This window comes from Hypanus sabinus, chromosome 8, assembly GCF_030144855.1.
Source record: "Hypanus sabinus isolate sHypSab1 chromosome 8, sHypSab1.hap1, whole genome shotgun sequence".
In the NCBI taxonomy this organism is placed as follows: domain Eukaryota; kingdom Metazoa; phylum Chordata; class Chondrichthyes; order Myliobatiformes; family Dasyatidae; genus Hypanus; species Hypanus sabinus.
Genome location: NC_082713.1, coordinates 144,215,675 through 144,231,979, shown reverse-complemented (window position 1 = coordinate 144,231,979; position 16,305 = coordinate 144,215,675). Strand labels below are relative to the sequence as shown.

The 16,305-nt window shown below is 39.4% G+C and overlaps 1 protein-coding gene across 4 annotated transcripts in view; it reads right to left on the bottom strand.

Moving 5' to 3' along the window:
• The window catches only part of arfgap2 (ADP-ribosylation factor GTPase activating protein 2), a 59,656-nt gene extending 44,909 nt beyond the window's left edge, over window positions 1–14,747 (bottom strand). Inside the window, exon 1 of one of the 4 annotated variants that reach the window (XM_059978096.1) lies at window positions 14,278–14,747. In XM_059978096.1, coding sequence (XP_059834079.1) covers window positions 14,278–14,346 — 69 coding nt within the window. In that variant the 5' untranslated portion in view covers window positions 14,347–14,747. The remainder of the gene's footprint in view (window positions 1–14,277) is intronic. The other 3 variants (XM_059978098.1, XM_059978095.1, XM_059978097.1) reach the window with 3 other exon arrangements.
• Window positions 14,748–16,305: the final 1,558 nt, after the last annotated feature.

Here is a 16,305-nt window from a genome sequence, read left to right as displayed (position 1 = left end):
ATTCACTGGTGCCATTTTAAAGCTAACTTGCAAATGTTTGGAAATCCTAATTTCAGAATCAGAGTGCAACAAAAAATTTGGACAAATATATGGCTATCTTTTTTTTGCAGGCTTCTCCTTCTGTCGTTGGGCCTTTGTTTAAAACTATGCATGAAAACTGTACATCATTTTGAACAAAAGGCCCAAAAGTTGCTGAACTGTATGTATACTACAAAATTCTGTCAATCAGCCATAATGCTAATCCTGTTCTGAATTAACATAATATAGAGAACAAAAGAAATCCACTTAGTCACATAGATTTCAGCAATCAAACCTCAGCATTAAACTCACATGCACTTTTGCCATTACCTTGTGCCACCTATTTGAAAAGAGGAGGGAAGGTAGATAGCGAAATTAACAAATGGCTTGAGGAAGGGGTGAAGTTAGGCAATAGATTGGATGCAAATCATCTTAATGGTAAGAAGATAAAAGGTGTGGAACTTCAGCCAAAATCAAAGGATGTGATGCTGCGGCTTTATAGAGCATTGATCAGTTTTGGGCCCCTTATCTACGAAAAGATGTGCTGGCATTCACAAGAATAATCCTGGGAAAGAAAGGGTTAACATATAAGTGCTTGATGGGTCGGTTTCTGTATTCACAAGTTCTGAAGAATGAAGAGTATGGGGGAATGTCATTGATACCGACCAAATATTGAAAGGCCTAGATAGACTGGATATGGAGAGAAAATGTTTTTTTGTAGTGGGGGGGGGGGGGGTCCAAGACCAGTGGGGCATGGCCTCAGAATATTATGGTGTTCCTTTAGAACAGAGATGACGTATTTTCTTTAGCCAGAGGATGGTGAATCTGTGGGTTTCATTTCCATGGATGGCTGTGGATGCCAAGTAATTTGGTATATTTAAAGCGGAGGTTGAAAGCTTGTGGCTTAGCAAGGGTATCAAAGATTACGGTGAGAAGGCAGGAAAATAGAATTGTGGGGAATAATAAGCCAGCCATGAGAGAATGGCAGAGCAGACTCAATGGATTGAATGTCCTAATTCTGCTCCTATGTCTTATGGTCTTAAAAACCACAACCAAGAAACAAAAACCAAGAAACATGGGTGACAACAGCGCTTCACTTCCAGAAGAGCTCAATGCCTTCTATAATCCCTTTGACTGTCAAAACATGCAGGAATCATAACAAACTCCCACAGTCCCCGATGACCCAATGATTTCAGTCTGAGGCCGATGGAGGGGGGTGGGGTGAACCCACAAAAAGCATCTGGCCCAGACAGGTACCTGACAAAGTACTAAAGAGCTGTGCTGATCAACTAGCTGGAGTGACCACTGAGATTTTTAACCTCTCACGTCAGCAGTCTGAGGTACCCACCGGCTTCAAGCAGGCTCCAATTAAACTAATGCCCAAGAAGAGTGTGGTGACCTGCCTCAATGATTATTGCCCAGTAGCACTTACATCCACAGTGATGAAGTGTTTTGAGAGGTTGGTGATGCAACATACCAACTCCTGCCTGAGAGGCGACTTAGATCCACTCCAATTTGCTTACCGGAGCAATAGGTCCACAGCAGATGCCATCTCATTGGCTCTTTACTCAACCCTGGAACATCTGGACAGTAAAGATGCATACATCAGAATGCACTTTATTGACTACAGTGTAGCGTTCAATATCATCAACCCTTCAAAACTAATCAATAAGCACTAGACCTTGGCTTTGATACATTATTATGCAAGTGGATCCTCTATATCCTCACTTGCAGACCCCAGTCAATTCAGATTAGCAACATCTCCTCCACAATTTTCATCAGCAAAGGTGCACCAAAGGCTGAGTGCTTAGCCTCCTGATCTACTCACTTTACACTTATGACTGTGTGGCTAAGCACAGCTCCCATGCTATATTTAAGTTTGCTGACAACACCACTGTCGTAGGCTGAATCAAAGGCGGGACTGAATCAGCATGTAGGAGGAGATTGAAAATCTGACTGAGTGGTGCCATAACAACCTCTTACTCAATGTCAGCAAGATCAAGGAACTGATTATTGACTTCAGTAGAAAGAAACCAGAGATCCATGAGCCAGTCCTCATTGAAGGATCAGAGGAGGAGAGGGTCAGCAACTTTAAATTCCCAGGAGGACCTGTCCTGGGCCCAGCATGTAAGTGCGATTATGAAGAAAGTACAGCAGCACCACCTCTTCCTTAAGAGTTTGAGGAGATTTGGCATAACATCTAAAACTCTGACAAACTTCTATAGATGTGTGGTGAAGAATATATTAAATGGAATATCCTACAAAAAGCAGTGGACACAGCCCAGTGCACCACAGGTAAAGCTCTCCCTACCAATAAGCACATCTGCATGAAACATTGTCACAGGAAAGCAGCATCCATCATCAGGGAACCCCACCACCCAGGACATACTTTCTTCTCACTGCTGCCAACAAGAAGAACATACAGGAGCCTCAGGACTCACACCACCAGGTTCAGGAACAGTCACTACCCATCAACCATCAGGCTCTTGAACCAAAGAACTTTACTCAATTTCACACGCCCATCATTGAAATGTTGCCACAACCTAAGGACTCACTTTCAAGGACTCTTCATCTCATGTTCTCTATATTTATTGCTCATTTATTATTTCTTTCTTTTTGTATTTATACAGTTTGTTGTGTTCTGCATTCTGCCTGAATGCCCAGGTTGGGGGGAAGGTCTCTCACTTATTCTGTTATTATTCTATAGACTTATTAAGTATGCCTGCAAGAAAATTAATCTTGGGGTTGAATATGGTGACATAAATGAACTTTGATAATAAATTTACTTTGAACTTAGAACAATTATAGCCAACCCAGTCTGTTTTTGTCCTCTCTTATGCCATGATCAGATTTTCAAAATAAACTAATTAATGCTGTGTCATTAAAACAAAAAGTTTCTGGATATCAAAAGTATGTTAAAACTGAAACCTGAGAAAGGATTTGACAGCAAACCTAATTAACAAGATACTGAACACAGCAATTAAGGCAATTGTGTTCACTTCTATAAAAGCAGCGAGGTCATTTTAAGAGACACAGGAGCTTTGTTTTACATTTGGAATAGTGCATGCAGTCATGAACTTGAAAACACAAATGATAACTGAAGCACTGGAGAAGGAACAGAAAACTTTTAAAAAGTAGAAAAAATAGAACTAACGAGATTCATTGGAGGTCTCTAAACTAATCCAGGTTAAGTACTTTTTATTCAAAATACTTGGGGCCAAAAGTGTTCTGGCTTTTTTCAGATTTTGGAATATAAAATGAGATAGCTTAGGGTCACTATCATTTCCGACTGAATTTATGTGCTACCAGTAAGCAGTCTTTGTTTTACACTTGTTCATCACACATATGTACAGATTCAGCATGTTAGATTTATCAGTGACGAACTTGGCAGGCTCATCAATGAATTTCCCTGCTGTTTCGTGATCACCACACTGTTTATCATCACAGATCTTTCAAAATTTAACGCCGTGCCTGATCTAAAACGTTTGTAACCAGCCTGCTGAATATTCACAATTACCTTCAATTTTCAGTTCGTCATGATAGATCTTTGCTTGCTTTATGATCAGCATACTACTAAGCAGCATATGTTCACTCCTACACTGATGAATCCACTCTTTCAATACACGGTCTACATCTTCATTCTTCTCTTTATGATTTAAAAAAAAATTTCATTGATTTCTGTTCATTACATACATGAAGACACTTCTCCGAACTGTCTATGGTTTTCAGAGACCTGTGCATTGCTTGGGAACCTTCCCAGTACCTTTTGGAGTTTTCCATTTGAGATGTTATGTCAGCACTCGAAAATTTTTGAATTTGAGGTTTTTGGATTTTCAAATTTCAGATAAGGGGTTCACAAATTATACTGTGGCTGTATTTAAAAACTGTTTCAAATAGTAGTCAACAGATCAAATATAGAATTTAAAAGAATTTCTTTGTATGGTGTACTAAGAATGTGAAATTAGAATGGAATGCTTGAAGCAGACAGCATTGATGCACTTACTACGAAATGCAGCAGAAAACAGGAACAGTGCCAACAACTGACAAACCAACAGTTGTACACCAAGTTTGCCAAAGATGCTGAATTTTACTTGAGTAACTTACATAAATCATTAGCTTCAACATGGGAAAAACTGTTCTCATTTCTTAGGGCTGTTCACTAGAGACATACTGTATAACATGAGTTTTGCAATTAGTTTTTACAGCTTACTAATTGAAAACATCAACACAGATGAATACAATTGAGATTAAACTGATTAGAAAGGCTGGCTCCGTTCTAGGAGTCAAACTGGACATACTGGAAGTTATGGAAGAACAAAAGACCCTACAGAAAATCCTAGCAATTCTGGACAATGTTTCTCATCCTCTGCATGCCACTTTGGCTGAACAGCCAAGGTCTTTCAGTAATAGACTAGGACAACTGCACTGCTCCAAAGAGTACAATATAAGATCATTCTTACCCTCAGCCATTAGGCTCAATAATGAGTCAACCTCTAGCAGGGGAAGTGATGGCCCCCTCCTGTTAAGATCATTTGAGATAACTTTTTAATTCTTTCTTACTTCTCTTCTAATATTTGTATATTTGTGCACTTGTAATGCTACTGTGGCACTGTAATTTCCTTTAGGATCCATAAAGAATCTATCTATTAATAATTTTCTTTGTTTAATATTTATAATGTCCTTAATGTATTAAGTTTAAAATTAAAAATGCAGATTTTCATACACCTCAGGAAACAGTACAGTGATTTGGAGATATTATCACTTATAAGAATTTACTGGACTAATGGCTGGCTGAAAATTTACATGATGATTTATAGTTAATGCCGTGCATATTGGCCCAATGCTGTAACGTAATGATAGCGCTAGGACATTTCTTGAATCCAACATAAATAAAATATATAGTTGTTTAGTAGTACACTATATATCATACTATATATCAAAAGCTGACCAGTGGTGATAAAGAGACAGAATCAGAAGCAGGTTTAATATCACTGGTGTATGTCGCAGAATTTGTTGTTTTGGGGCTGCAGTACTTTGCAATACATAATAATAAAAACTATAAATTACTATATACGAAAAGTAAATTACATTAGTGCAAAAAGAGAGAGAAATATAATACTGAGATAGTATTCATGGGTTCATTGTTTTTTCAGAAATCTGACAGTGAGGGTGGGGCAGGGGCAAAGAAGCTGTTCCTGAAGTGAGTATCTTCAGGCTCCTGTACCTCCTCCTTGATAGTAGCAATGAGAAGAGGGTATGTCCTGAGTGATAGGGGTCCTTAAAGACAAAGGCCACCTTTTTGAGGCACCTTTTGTGCTAGATGCTAATGCCCAAGACGAAGCTGCCTGAGCTTACAACTTACCGCAGATTTTTTCCAATCCAGTACAGAAGCCCCTGCATAGCAGATGGGAATGTAACCAGTTAGAATGCCCTCCACCGTACATCTGTAGAAATTTGCAAGCATCTTTGGTGACCTACAATTCTCCTCAAAGTCCTAATGTAACACAGCCACTGTTGTGTCTTCTTTGTAATTGCAATAATTTGCTGGGAGCAGGATAGATCCTGAGAGATATAGACACCTGGAACTTTAAGCTGCTTACCCTTTCTACTTCTAATCCCTCAATAAGCACTGGTGTGTATTCCTTCAATTTCTCCTTCCTAAAGTCCACAATCAATTAGTTGGTCTTACTGACATTGAGTGTAAGGTTGTTGCTACGACACCACTCTAACAGCTGATCTATCTCCCTTCTGTATGTCTCCTCGTCCCCATCTGAAATTCTGCCAGTAATAATTGTGTTGTCAGCAAATTTATAGACAGCATAGAACAGTGAGTTAAACATGAATCCCTGAGGTACACCAGTGTTCATCGTCAATGAGGAGATGTTATTTCCAATCTGCACTGATTAGTTTCTCGATGAGGAAGTCAAGGAATCCCAGGTAGAGGGAGGTATGTTTTGCTTTGTAGGAAATAATGGCCTGCAAACCCTGTCAGAGCTGACTCCATCTCCAACCTCAATCAGAATTGTTTTTTCACCCTTAAATTAGCATTCCATAGGTCACGTCTGGACTTTATGTTTAGTTCTGGATCACCAGTCTTGAACACCACAGATCTAGCACACTATGAATCTACTGCCTCATCCACAGCTTTTGTTGAAGTCGGTGACAGCTGTGGCATCTTCATTCAGACTCAAAGCTGTCCCATAAGTGCTCCTCTGTCTCCCTTGACCACGTCTTCCTAGTTCTCACCACTGGTCCCATGGTCTTTAGTCTCTGCCTACATGCTGACAGTGTTAGTACAGCCAGGTGATCTGACCTTTCCTAAGTGTGGGCATGGGATGGCACAGTAAAGATTCCTGTTGGTGATACAACAAGGATGGCTTTTCCTAGTTTCATGGGTGTTATGTTGATGATAGTTAGTTACACAAAGCTAAACATTCACGACAGTTCCAGTGACCCAGATTCAATTTCGACCTTGGGTGCTGTCTCAGATTTGTACATTCTCCCTCTGACTATATAAGTTTCCTTGAGCACTCCTGTCTACTCTCACATCCCAAAGACATGGAGGTTGGTACCATAAAACTGCTCCAGTGCATGGGTGTGTGGTGGAATCTGGGGAGGAGTAAATTAAAACATGGAAATAAAAAAGGATCAAATAAGGAAATTTGCAAATTGGTGGCTGATGGCTATTGTGGAGTTGGTGAGCCAAATCACTGGTTTCCATACGCTGCCCTATACTGCTGAATTGCCTAACAACGTAACTGACTCAGTGATGATTCCCACTTCAGATGAGTAAGACATCAGCAAGTATATGAGAAATGAAAGAAGCACACTTACTTCCCACTTCATTTTGCATGCAAATAACAGAAATTATTATTTTTGACTTATAAATAGCATTCAGTCATTCAGGGACACATGGTTCTGGAGAATAGTTGCTATCACATGAAATTTATTATAGAGAATTTGAATTAATACATATAAAAAAGAAAAATGAAAAGATAGATGTATTAAGCAGAGTCATACAGCATGGAAACAGGTTCTTCAGCCCAACTGGTCCATGCCGAACAAGATGTCCATCTGAGCCACTGTTTAGCACACAACTTCTAAAGCTTTCTTGTCTATGTACCTGTCGGTGTCTTTTAAATGTTGTTATTGAACATGCCTCATCCACTTCCAATGACAACTCAGTATGTATACATAACACTCTTTGTATAAAATTTGCCCTTAAAAGTTCCTAATAAATATTTCCCCTCCCTCCCTCCCTCCCTCTCGCTCTTCATTCCCAAACCCTGGGAAAAAGATTGAGTACATTCACCCCGTCTATGCCTCTCAGGATTTTATAAACCTCTATAAGATCACCTCTCAATGTTTTATGTTCCAAGGAAAGAAGTCCTTGCTTGTCCAACCTCTCCCCTATAACTCATTTCCTCAAGTCCTGGCAACATTCTTATGACAACTCATGGAAACCAGACGCCCCTCCGTGGGCTCCGTACATATATTCTTCTTGTTGTTTCAGTAAAGCAGCTAGCATAATCAAAAACCTCACACAGCCCAGAGATTCTTACTTCTCCTCTTGTCTCCTATTGGGCAAACACAACCAACCCGGCTCAAGGACAGCTTCTACCTGTTATAAGACTATTGAATGACTCACTAGTGTAAGATAGACTTTTGACCTCACAATGACTTTGTTATGATCTTATAGCCTACCTGCACTTTCTGTGTAGCTGTTACTTTACTCTGCATCGTTATGGTTTTACTTTGCACTACCTCAGTGTACCAATTCCAGTGATGAATTCATATAGTGTTTGCGCCGTGCCTAGCAACATAATCAGGAGTGTAGAAAGCAGAGTAGAGGTCTAACCACGTACCTTTGATGTGCACCTGTATTGACTGTCAATGAGGAGGAGACGTTATAATTGACCTGCAGTGGCTATGGTCTCCTGATAAGGAAGTCAGGGATCCAACAGCAGAGGGAGATACAGAGTCCCAGATTTTGTAGCTTGGTGATTAACACTGAGTGGACGAAGGTGTTGAAAGTCAGGCTGTAACTGATGAACAGCAACCTGACTTATAGTTTGCTATCCAAGTGTATGTTTTGCACCAACTCTGGTCTGATCAGAGTCTTGTACCACCACACCATGACCTCCCAACTTTCATACTCAGTGCCCTGCCTGATGAAAGCCAGTGTGCCAGAAGCCTTCTTCCTTCCAGGGTGAAACTTTAAAAGGAGGACAGAAGTTAAGAATTGTGTTTTCAGGCACACAAACACTAAATAGATGCATTTATAGCCATAACTAGTTAATAAAACTATTTAAAGAAACTATATGAAATGTTAAGTTTTATATTTAGAGAAGAGGATAGGGATCAAAAGAAACACAGCGAAGCAGTTTCAATTTCCTAGGCATCTTAGAGGATCTCTCCCGGACCCAATACATTGATGCAATCATGAGGAAGGTATTCGAGCAGCTCTGCGACTTTAGCTGTTTCAGGAGATTCAGTACATCAAGGTTCTAAAAAAATTTCTATAGATGTGTGATGGAGAACATTCTGACTGTTATGGAGGCTTCAAGGCACACAATCACAAGAGCTGCCACTGTGATTGTGTGCCTTGGAGCCTCCGTAACAGTCAGAAAGTTCTCCATCATACATCTACAGAAATTATAGACACAGTAAGGTTCATCATGGGCACAACCCTTCCCACCATTGAAAATATCCTTGAGAAGGCAGCATCCATCTCTAGGGCCAATCCTACCTGGGATATGCCCTCTTCTCATTATTAGCATTGGGGAGGAGGTACAGGAACCTGAAGACCCACACTCAGTAATTCAGAAACAACTTCTCCCCCTCTGACAACAGATTTCTAAACAGTCCACAAACATTACCTAATTTTTCCTGCAAACACAAGGAAATCTGCAGATGCTGGAAATTCAAACAACACACACAAAATGCTGGTGGAACACAGCCTGCCAGGCAGCATCTATAAGGAGAAGGACTGTCGATGTTTCGGGCTGAGACCCTTCGCTAGTCCTGATGAAGGGTCTTGGCCCGAAACGTCGACAGTGCTTCTCCTTATAGATGCTGCCTGGCCTGCCGTGTTCCACCAGTATTTTGTGTGTGTTGTTCCTAGTCTACCTTCCTTTTTACAGTATCTGTTTTTGAAAAACAAAAAAAAATTCACTTCATACAAATCAGCAACAATAAATCTAATTCTGAAAATGATGTTGAACCTAAACTTATTGGTTAGAATATCATCAGAAAATCACATCCCTATTAAACACATTGCTATAAGAAATGCTGCAGAGGCTCTGAAATTATTGGGAATGAAAGATTTCATGTTGGGATTATTTTCACTGAAAAACAGAATATTAAGATTTGATAGAAGAAAATAATAGAAAACTAGTCATTAGTCAATTAACCAGCAGTTGATTAGGACTCAGACACTGTCAAAGGTAGCACAGCGGTGCATTTAATAGTGCTGCTGTCTCACAGCTCCAGTGAACCAAGTTTGATCCCATCTCCAATTTGCACATTTGCTGTGACCATGTTTTTGGTTTTCCCCAGGACTACAATTTCCTCCCATGTTCCAAAGGCAAGTAAACTGGTGATTAATTGGCTGTTTGTTGGAAATCTCTCTAAAATAGGTAGGTGATAAGAGAATCAGGACAGACATGATGAGCACATATGATAGAGCATGTTACAAGGAAATATACAGAGAAATGAGACTGACAAGTGAGCCAGCACGGAATCCATGGGTTTAGAGATCTTTTCCATCATAAAAAAAGATAATTAAAAAATGAAAATATATGAAAATAACAATGAAAGGAGTTAAATGTTTTAATGTTGCAATTAGAGTCATAAACTGCTTGAATGCCATCACAAGAACATTTAATGAAAGGTAGTTTTTGATAAGATCATGGGTTTCTTTTTAAATATTAAACCATGGGGGAAAATACTTCAAAACTAAGTTCTTTTACACAGATAGCATAGACACAATGGTTGGAATAACTTCCCTGTGTCACAATATTCTATTTTAACAATAATTATGGCATAGCAAAAACTTGATATGGTTTTCTGCTGGTTCCAGCCCCTAGTCTGAACAGCTGTCAGGTTAGTTCCAAAAATAACATTCGGCATGATGTTATATCATATATAACACATAATACTAAGTATTTATAGCAGACTGTTGAAGCTGATTTTCTAGAACATTATTTTCACAGGAATTCTTCTGTTCATTTTTGAGTAACGAGTATCACCCTTAGCTTAAGAAATAGCTTTTTTTTTTAAATTGCTGTTGTTTTAAGAGATGTACTCAAAATAGTGCTACAACATGCTTGGTACCAAAGGGGAGAGAAGCTTTTTAATATGATGTTAACTTGTTAGGTGACCTAACTCAACCTTCTGCAAAAGTGGACAGTCATTATCGTGTAAAATCTCTGAGATGAAAACAGTACAACCATTTATAAATTTATGATTATCCCAAAGTCATCAACTAAAACATACCAAATAAAATAATTTGCCATTTGTTGGGTCTCATCCTGAACGTTTAATGCCTTGTCTTATGCAATCCGTCTTTCCTAACTAACTCTTAGAAGAGTGTGTGGGTTGCATACTTCATTTTATTTCTTCCTCTAATTCTAGGCAAGTATATGACATAAAATATCAAAAATTAAATATTTATAAAAGTTAAGATATGTACACTGATGAAAACTAGTAATTATACATGCTGAACAAAGATTACTTGTATTCTCAGTTTTGAAGTCAATGCAATACAAATCCTTTCTGAAGAAAGCAAAACAATAAGACATTACATGTAGTGGTAAATGAGCAGAAGGCACTCATTCTTTTATTCTGGATTGTTAACTCACAAACAGCCTATCATGACACGACCACTAAGTTACTGATTCAAACTCTACTGTAAATTGAATTAGAAGTCTTGTTACAGAAATTGAGTAAGAAGTGAAAGTTGGGACAAAAATAGTAAAATGTACTGTAATTGAACTGCTTTTCCCATGTAAGTTCCAGTCAGGGTGTCAAACTATCAAATGGAGAAACACTTAATTAACCTAAAAAGAAAAGAAAAGCAAATATAACTGAATGTAAAACTCCAGGCAGCCAATTTCAATTAATTCTCAATATTATTAAATAATAATTATTAATTTTGCTGGCTCTGCTCAAAACTTCAGGCTATCTTTTATTATTTTCTGCATGATAAGAGTAATAAAGTTTGGGGGAAAAAACCTGTCAACAAGTGACAAGGAAGACCAATGGTCAAATTCCAACTGCCCATCAGTGCTGATGTCTTTAAGCTTTTATAAAAACAGCACAAAACCTAATCAATATTCTAACCAAGCCTTTCCTAGTTCCACTTGTTATACTGGAAGTAGTAATCAAAAAAACTGGAACATAGGCAGCCAAGGAGCTTTATATTATTATGAAGAACAGTTAGGATACATAGTCAGAATCTCGTATTCCCGGAGCAAGGGTGTTGAGAATTGAGGGTACAAGCTTAATGTGAGAGGAGAGAAATTTTCAAAAAAGTCCAAGTCTTTAACACGGAGGGCAGTGAATATCTGGAACAAGGAGGCAGATGTATGTAAAGTGCATGTAAAGACAAATATAATCACAATTTTTAAAGGGCATATGGACAAGTACAAGATGAATACCCCTTAGCAGAAATTCCAAAACCCCAAAACCTCTGCATACAAAAATCTTTGAGCCCCAACATGATGTCACAAATGAAAAATTCCACAAAGTGCAAGGGAATGTTCCCAGGCGATCCACAGATGTCTGTTCACCAGTTTTGAGAATTGATCTTACAATGTAATGAACAGGTTATTGAAATACACTACACAGAGTGAAAAATGAAGATCTCAATCATGCATTGAAAGAGTGGATTCGTCAGCGAGAGTGAACATATGCTGCTTAACGGTACGCTGATCATGAAACAAGCTAAGATCTATTACAACAAACTGAAAATTGAAGGTAATTGTGAATATTCAGCAAACTGGTTGCAGAAATTTAAGAAAAGGCAAGGCATTTAATTTTTTTTTAAAGTTTTGTGGTGAGAAAGCAACTGCTGATAATAAAGCAGGAGGGAAATTATTTCCTTTTGGTTAGTCCTGATGAAGGGTCTCGGCCCGAAACATCGACAACACTTCTCTCTATAGATGCTGCCTGGCCTGCTGTGTTCCACCAGCATTTTGTGTGTGTTGCTGAGGGAAATTCTTTGATGAGTTTGCCAAGATCGTTGCTGATGAAAATCTAACACACTGAATGGCTGCATCAGTGCTTAGGTGTGATGAACAAGTCTAAGAGAAACACTTCTTACTGGTGGCACAAATTTAGTTGGAGTTGATGGCGATCCCAAGATACCTCATTATATATTCCAAAATCCAAAAAATATAAAATCTGAAATACTTTCAGTCCCATTCCTTCAGATATGGGATACTCAATCTGTACTTGGATAAGAAAAGAGGGATATGGGCCTGACACAAGCAAATGGGATCAGTGTACAGTATGTAGGCACGATGGTTGGTATGCGTGAGCAAGGCTGAAAGGACATATTCTTGCACTGTTCATTTCTATGATCTTATCAAGACTCCAGAACAATAAATACATCAGAGGAATTAAGGTGGTTTATGCTCATACAAACTATACTTTCATAAGATTACAGCAAAATTATTTCCATACAATTCTCTAAATCATTTCTTTATAATAATATTTGAAGGTTTTCACATTGTCAAACTGTTTCCTCCAGATTTGTACTTTAAAAAAATGAGATCTTTCTTTGAGTCATATGCCATTAAATACGGATGGCAAATTAATCTCATGCCAATGCTGTTCCAACTCAGGTGCAGGTCAAGGGTGATTTTCTATTTTTTTCCTTCCCATTTAAGAAACACTTAACTTCAGCAAACACAACTGCACCACACCTCAAAACCTAATCTCAAAATTGAGTGAATTCAAGCCTGCATCTGTTACTCTGGTCCAAGGCAATAAATATATTGTTTGCTAATTCAGTGCATTATCATAAAACCTGACCATGTAGCAGTTGTATGAAATTATGTTTTGACAAGTTAAAATGTTAAAAAGCAAGTTTTATTTTAACCCTGATTAGCAAGATTTAGCATTTTACTGTGCAAATCCTATATTCCTTATTCCCTTTCTCAAACATATTTGGTGAATTAAAACTGATCTATTTGAGTTCAGCTTGGCTTCCTTGAAAAAAAATTTTAAAACCGAAAGCTGGTTTTCTTGTTCAATGATGCAGCACAACATAAACATTCTCTTCAAGATACAAGTAACCTTTCTTAACCGACTTCTTTATAACAAGATAAAGCACCCAGACCAAATACATGTTTTCATCTGACGTCGTGAGAGCACTTGTAAATATTTCCCTCTACCAAACAGATGTTTGGTAGATGTATGATGTTCCATTAATTTCAACTGACTAAAGTTCAAAAATGCTGCGCTTTCCGATTTGGGGGGAATCATTTTAGACTCCTGAGAAGTAACCGACATGAAACTCCAATCTACATTCTATCAAATAAAGTTTCCTAGCTAATACAATTTAAAATTTCTGTCGTCTATCACAGTACACAATCTTTATATTTATTAGCAAATGGTGTATAATATGCTATTCAGTTTCCATATGGGACTTTCGCAGAACAAAATTACTCTCAGATCGTCATTAAATATGCAATTAAGTTAAAAGCTGTGCAATTTCAAACGCTTGTAATGCAGATGACAGCAAACAGTAACCACAAAACGGAACAATTTCTAAGAAGCTCCGTGAACTACCACAGTAACAGGTTAGAAAACATCTGCTAGCGCAGGCAACCAAATATTAAATCCCTTTGAGATGTTATTTTAAGTCCGTTTTAAAAATAAAACACGCGTTCAATCTAACTACAAACTTTACAGCCGTGTCGGATTTACTACGGTTTAAGTAAATTGGCTGATATCCTCCCTTGATAATTCACAACGTACGACAGCAGAGTGCAGGGACCCGCATTGCACAGTTCTCTGCCTCAACGGTGGACACGGACGGGATTTGAAAGCCAGCCCGGGTACCGGCTGGAATCGCCGGCCTGCGGCCCTCGGGCCGCTCAAGGCCTTCTCCAGCCTGGCTGTGCGACGTGTCACTTCAGCCCGACTCCGAAGCCGCGTTCGCCGAACAAACAAGGCGCGGCCGGCCCCGGCGCCGCTGCCCCGGCTGCCTTTGGCCCTGGCCGACGCGGACGGCCGCTGTCCGCCTCTCACCTTGTTGCTGGGGACGGCGCGCAGCCGCTTGAAGATGGAGATGATATCCTGCTTGCTTGGGTTCGACATCTTGCAGCGAGACCAGCGGCGGCACCGGGAAACGTCACACTTCCGGCAGAGGCGAGGCAAGGCGAGGGGAGCCCGGCCTTGTTGGCAGAGCCCTGAGGCCAGGGAGCCGGCCGGGCGCTGGGGGCAGAACGCTACTACACAACCAGGCACTAAGGTAGAGCTACTGGCACCAGAGAGAGACTCCGAGTGAGGGTGAGGGTGAGGGTGAGGGTGGGGGAACTAGCCAGAGAGAACCAGGTACAGAAGGCACACTTGGAACAGGTTTTGAATGAACTGTTAAGAATAATCTTGGAAGGGTAATAACAGTACACTGGAACAATCCAGTCAGTGGATTATTTATGGGCAGCTTGGCACCGAGGACACTCTCAAGCCGAATAGCCAGGCTGTCCACAAACACACCACACTCCCCACGGACATCTCCTTCTTTTACCCTTACCGTGTCCATTACCCCGTCTCGCATGTTTCTTCACATGAATCAAAGAACTGTAAAAGCCATAAAAATGTTCTGATTTCTGAGCAAACTGTATGTACATTTAGAATAGTACTTTATTATCTAAAAATATCTGTTGTTCAAAACAAAAATAATGCCAGTCACTGGTCAAATAAAAGTTCAAAATAAATTTATTATCAAAGTACATACAGTATATGTCACCATCTGCAACCCTAAGATTTATTTTCTTGCGGGCATACTTAAATCCAATAACCATACCAACAGGTCAGACAACCAGTGTGCAAGAAACAACAAATTGTGCAGATACAAAAAGAAATGATTAATTAATAAATAAATAGATTTAAGCAAGCAATAAATATCAAGAACATGAGATACAGAGTCGATAGGTTGTGTAAACAGTTCAGTAATGGGGCAAGTGAAGTTGAGTGAAGATATCCCCTCAGATTCGAGAGCCTGATGGTTGAGGGGTAATAACTGATCCTAAACCTGGTGGTGTGAGTCCTAATGGCAGCATGGTAGGGGTCCCTGATGATGGCTGCTGCTTTCCTTCAACAACTCCTCATGTAGGTGAGCTGGGTGGTGGGGAGGGCTTTACCCATGATGAACTGGGCCATATCCACTACTTTTTGTAGGATTTTCCATTTAAGGGTGTACGTGTTTCCAATATACTCTCCACCACATATCTATAGAAGTTTGTCAATGTTTTAGATGTCATACTGAATCTTCACAAACTTTGAAGGAAGTAGAGGCATTGCTGTGCTTGCATGTGGAGCCCAAGACAGGTCCTATGAAATGATAACACCAAGGAATTTAAAGTTGTTGACTCTCTGCACCCCTGATCCCCCGATGAAGACTGGCTCATGGACCTCAGATTTCATCCTCTTGAAGTCAATAATTAATTCCTCGGTCTTGCTGACATTGAGTAAGAGGTTGTTGTGGCATCACTCAGCATCAGTAGGTAAAGCTGATGGTATAGGGCACTGGCAAGGCAGGGTTGTACCTTTAGTATGATTGGGCATGATATCTGTTCACAAAATTAATCTATTGCTTTCTATTACACTTTATTCTGCATTCTTACTGCTTTACCTAGTTCTACCTCAAAGCACTGCGTAATGATTTGATCTGCAGTAAACAGTATGCAGGACAAGCTTTCACTGTATCTCTATACATAATAGACCAATACCAATGTCAGTACCAATAACCTTTAACTTCTCTTGGTTTGGTTCTAAATGCTCTGGTTCTGTCTCAATGCAGGGATGTGTATTTTCCCTTTTTGCTTAGACAGACTACAAGGCAAGATCAAATTTCTTTTTCAGGGCATCACATGGTATTTAATCAACAGTTACAAAGAGCAGATTTAATACTGCTCAGAAAATAGGTCAAAGATATATTGTTACTATTAAATTACATTTTTGGTGTAATTGAATCATCTCCCAATGGTAAAAAGTTAAACAGGGTTTCCTCAGTGCATTGGTAATGAGACCCACTGAGAGGATGCATCACATCAA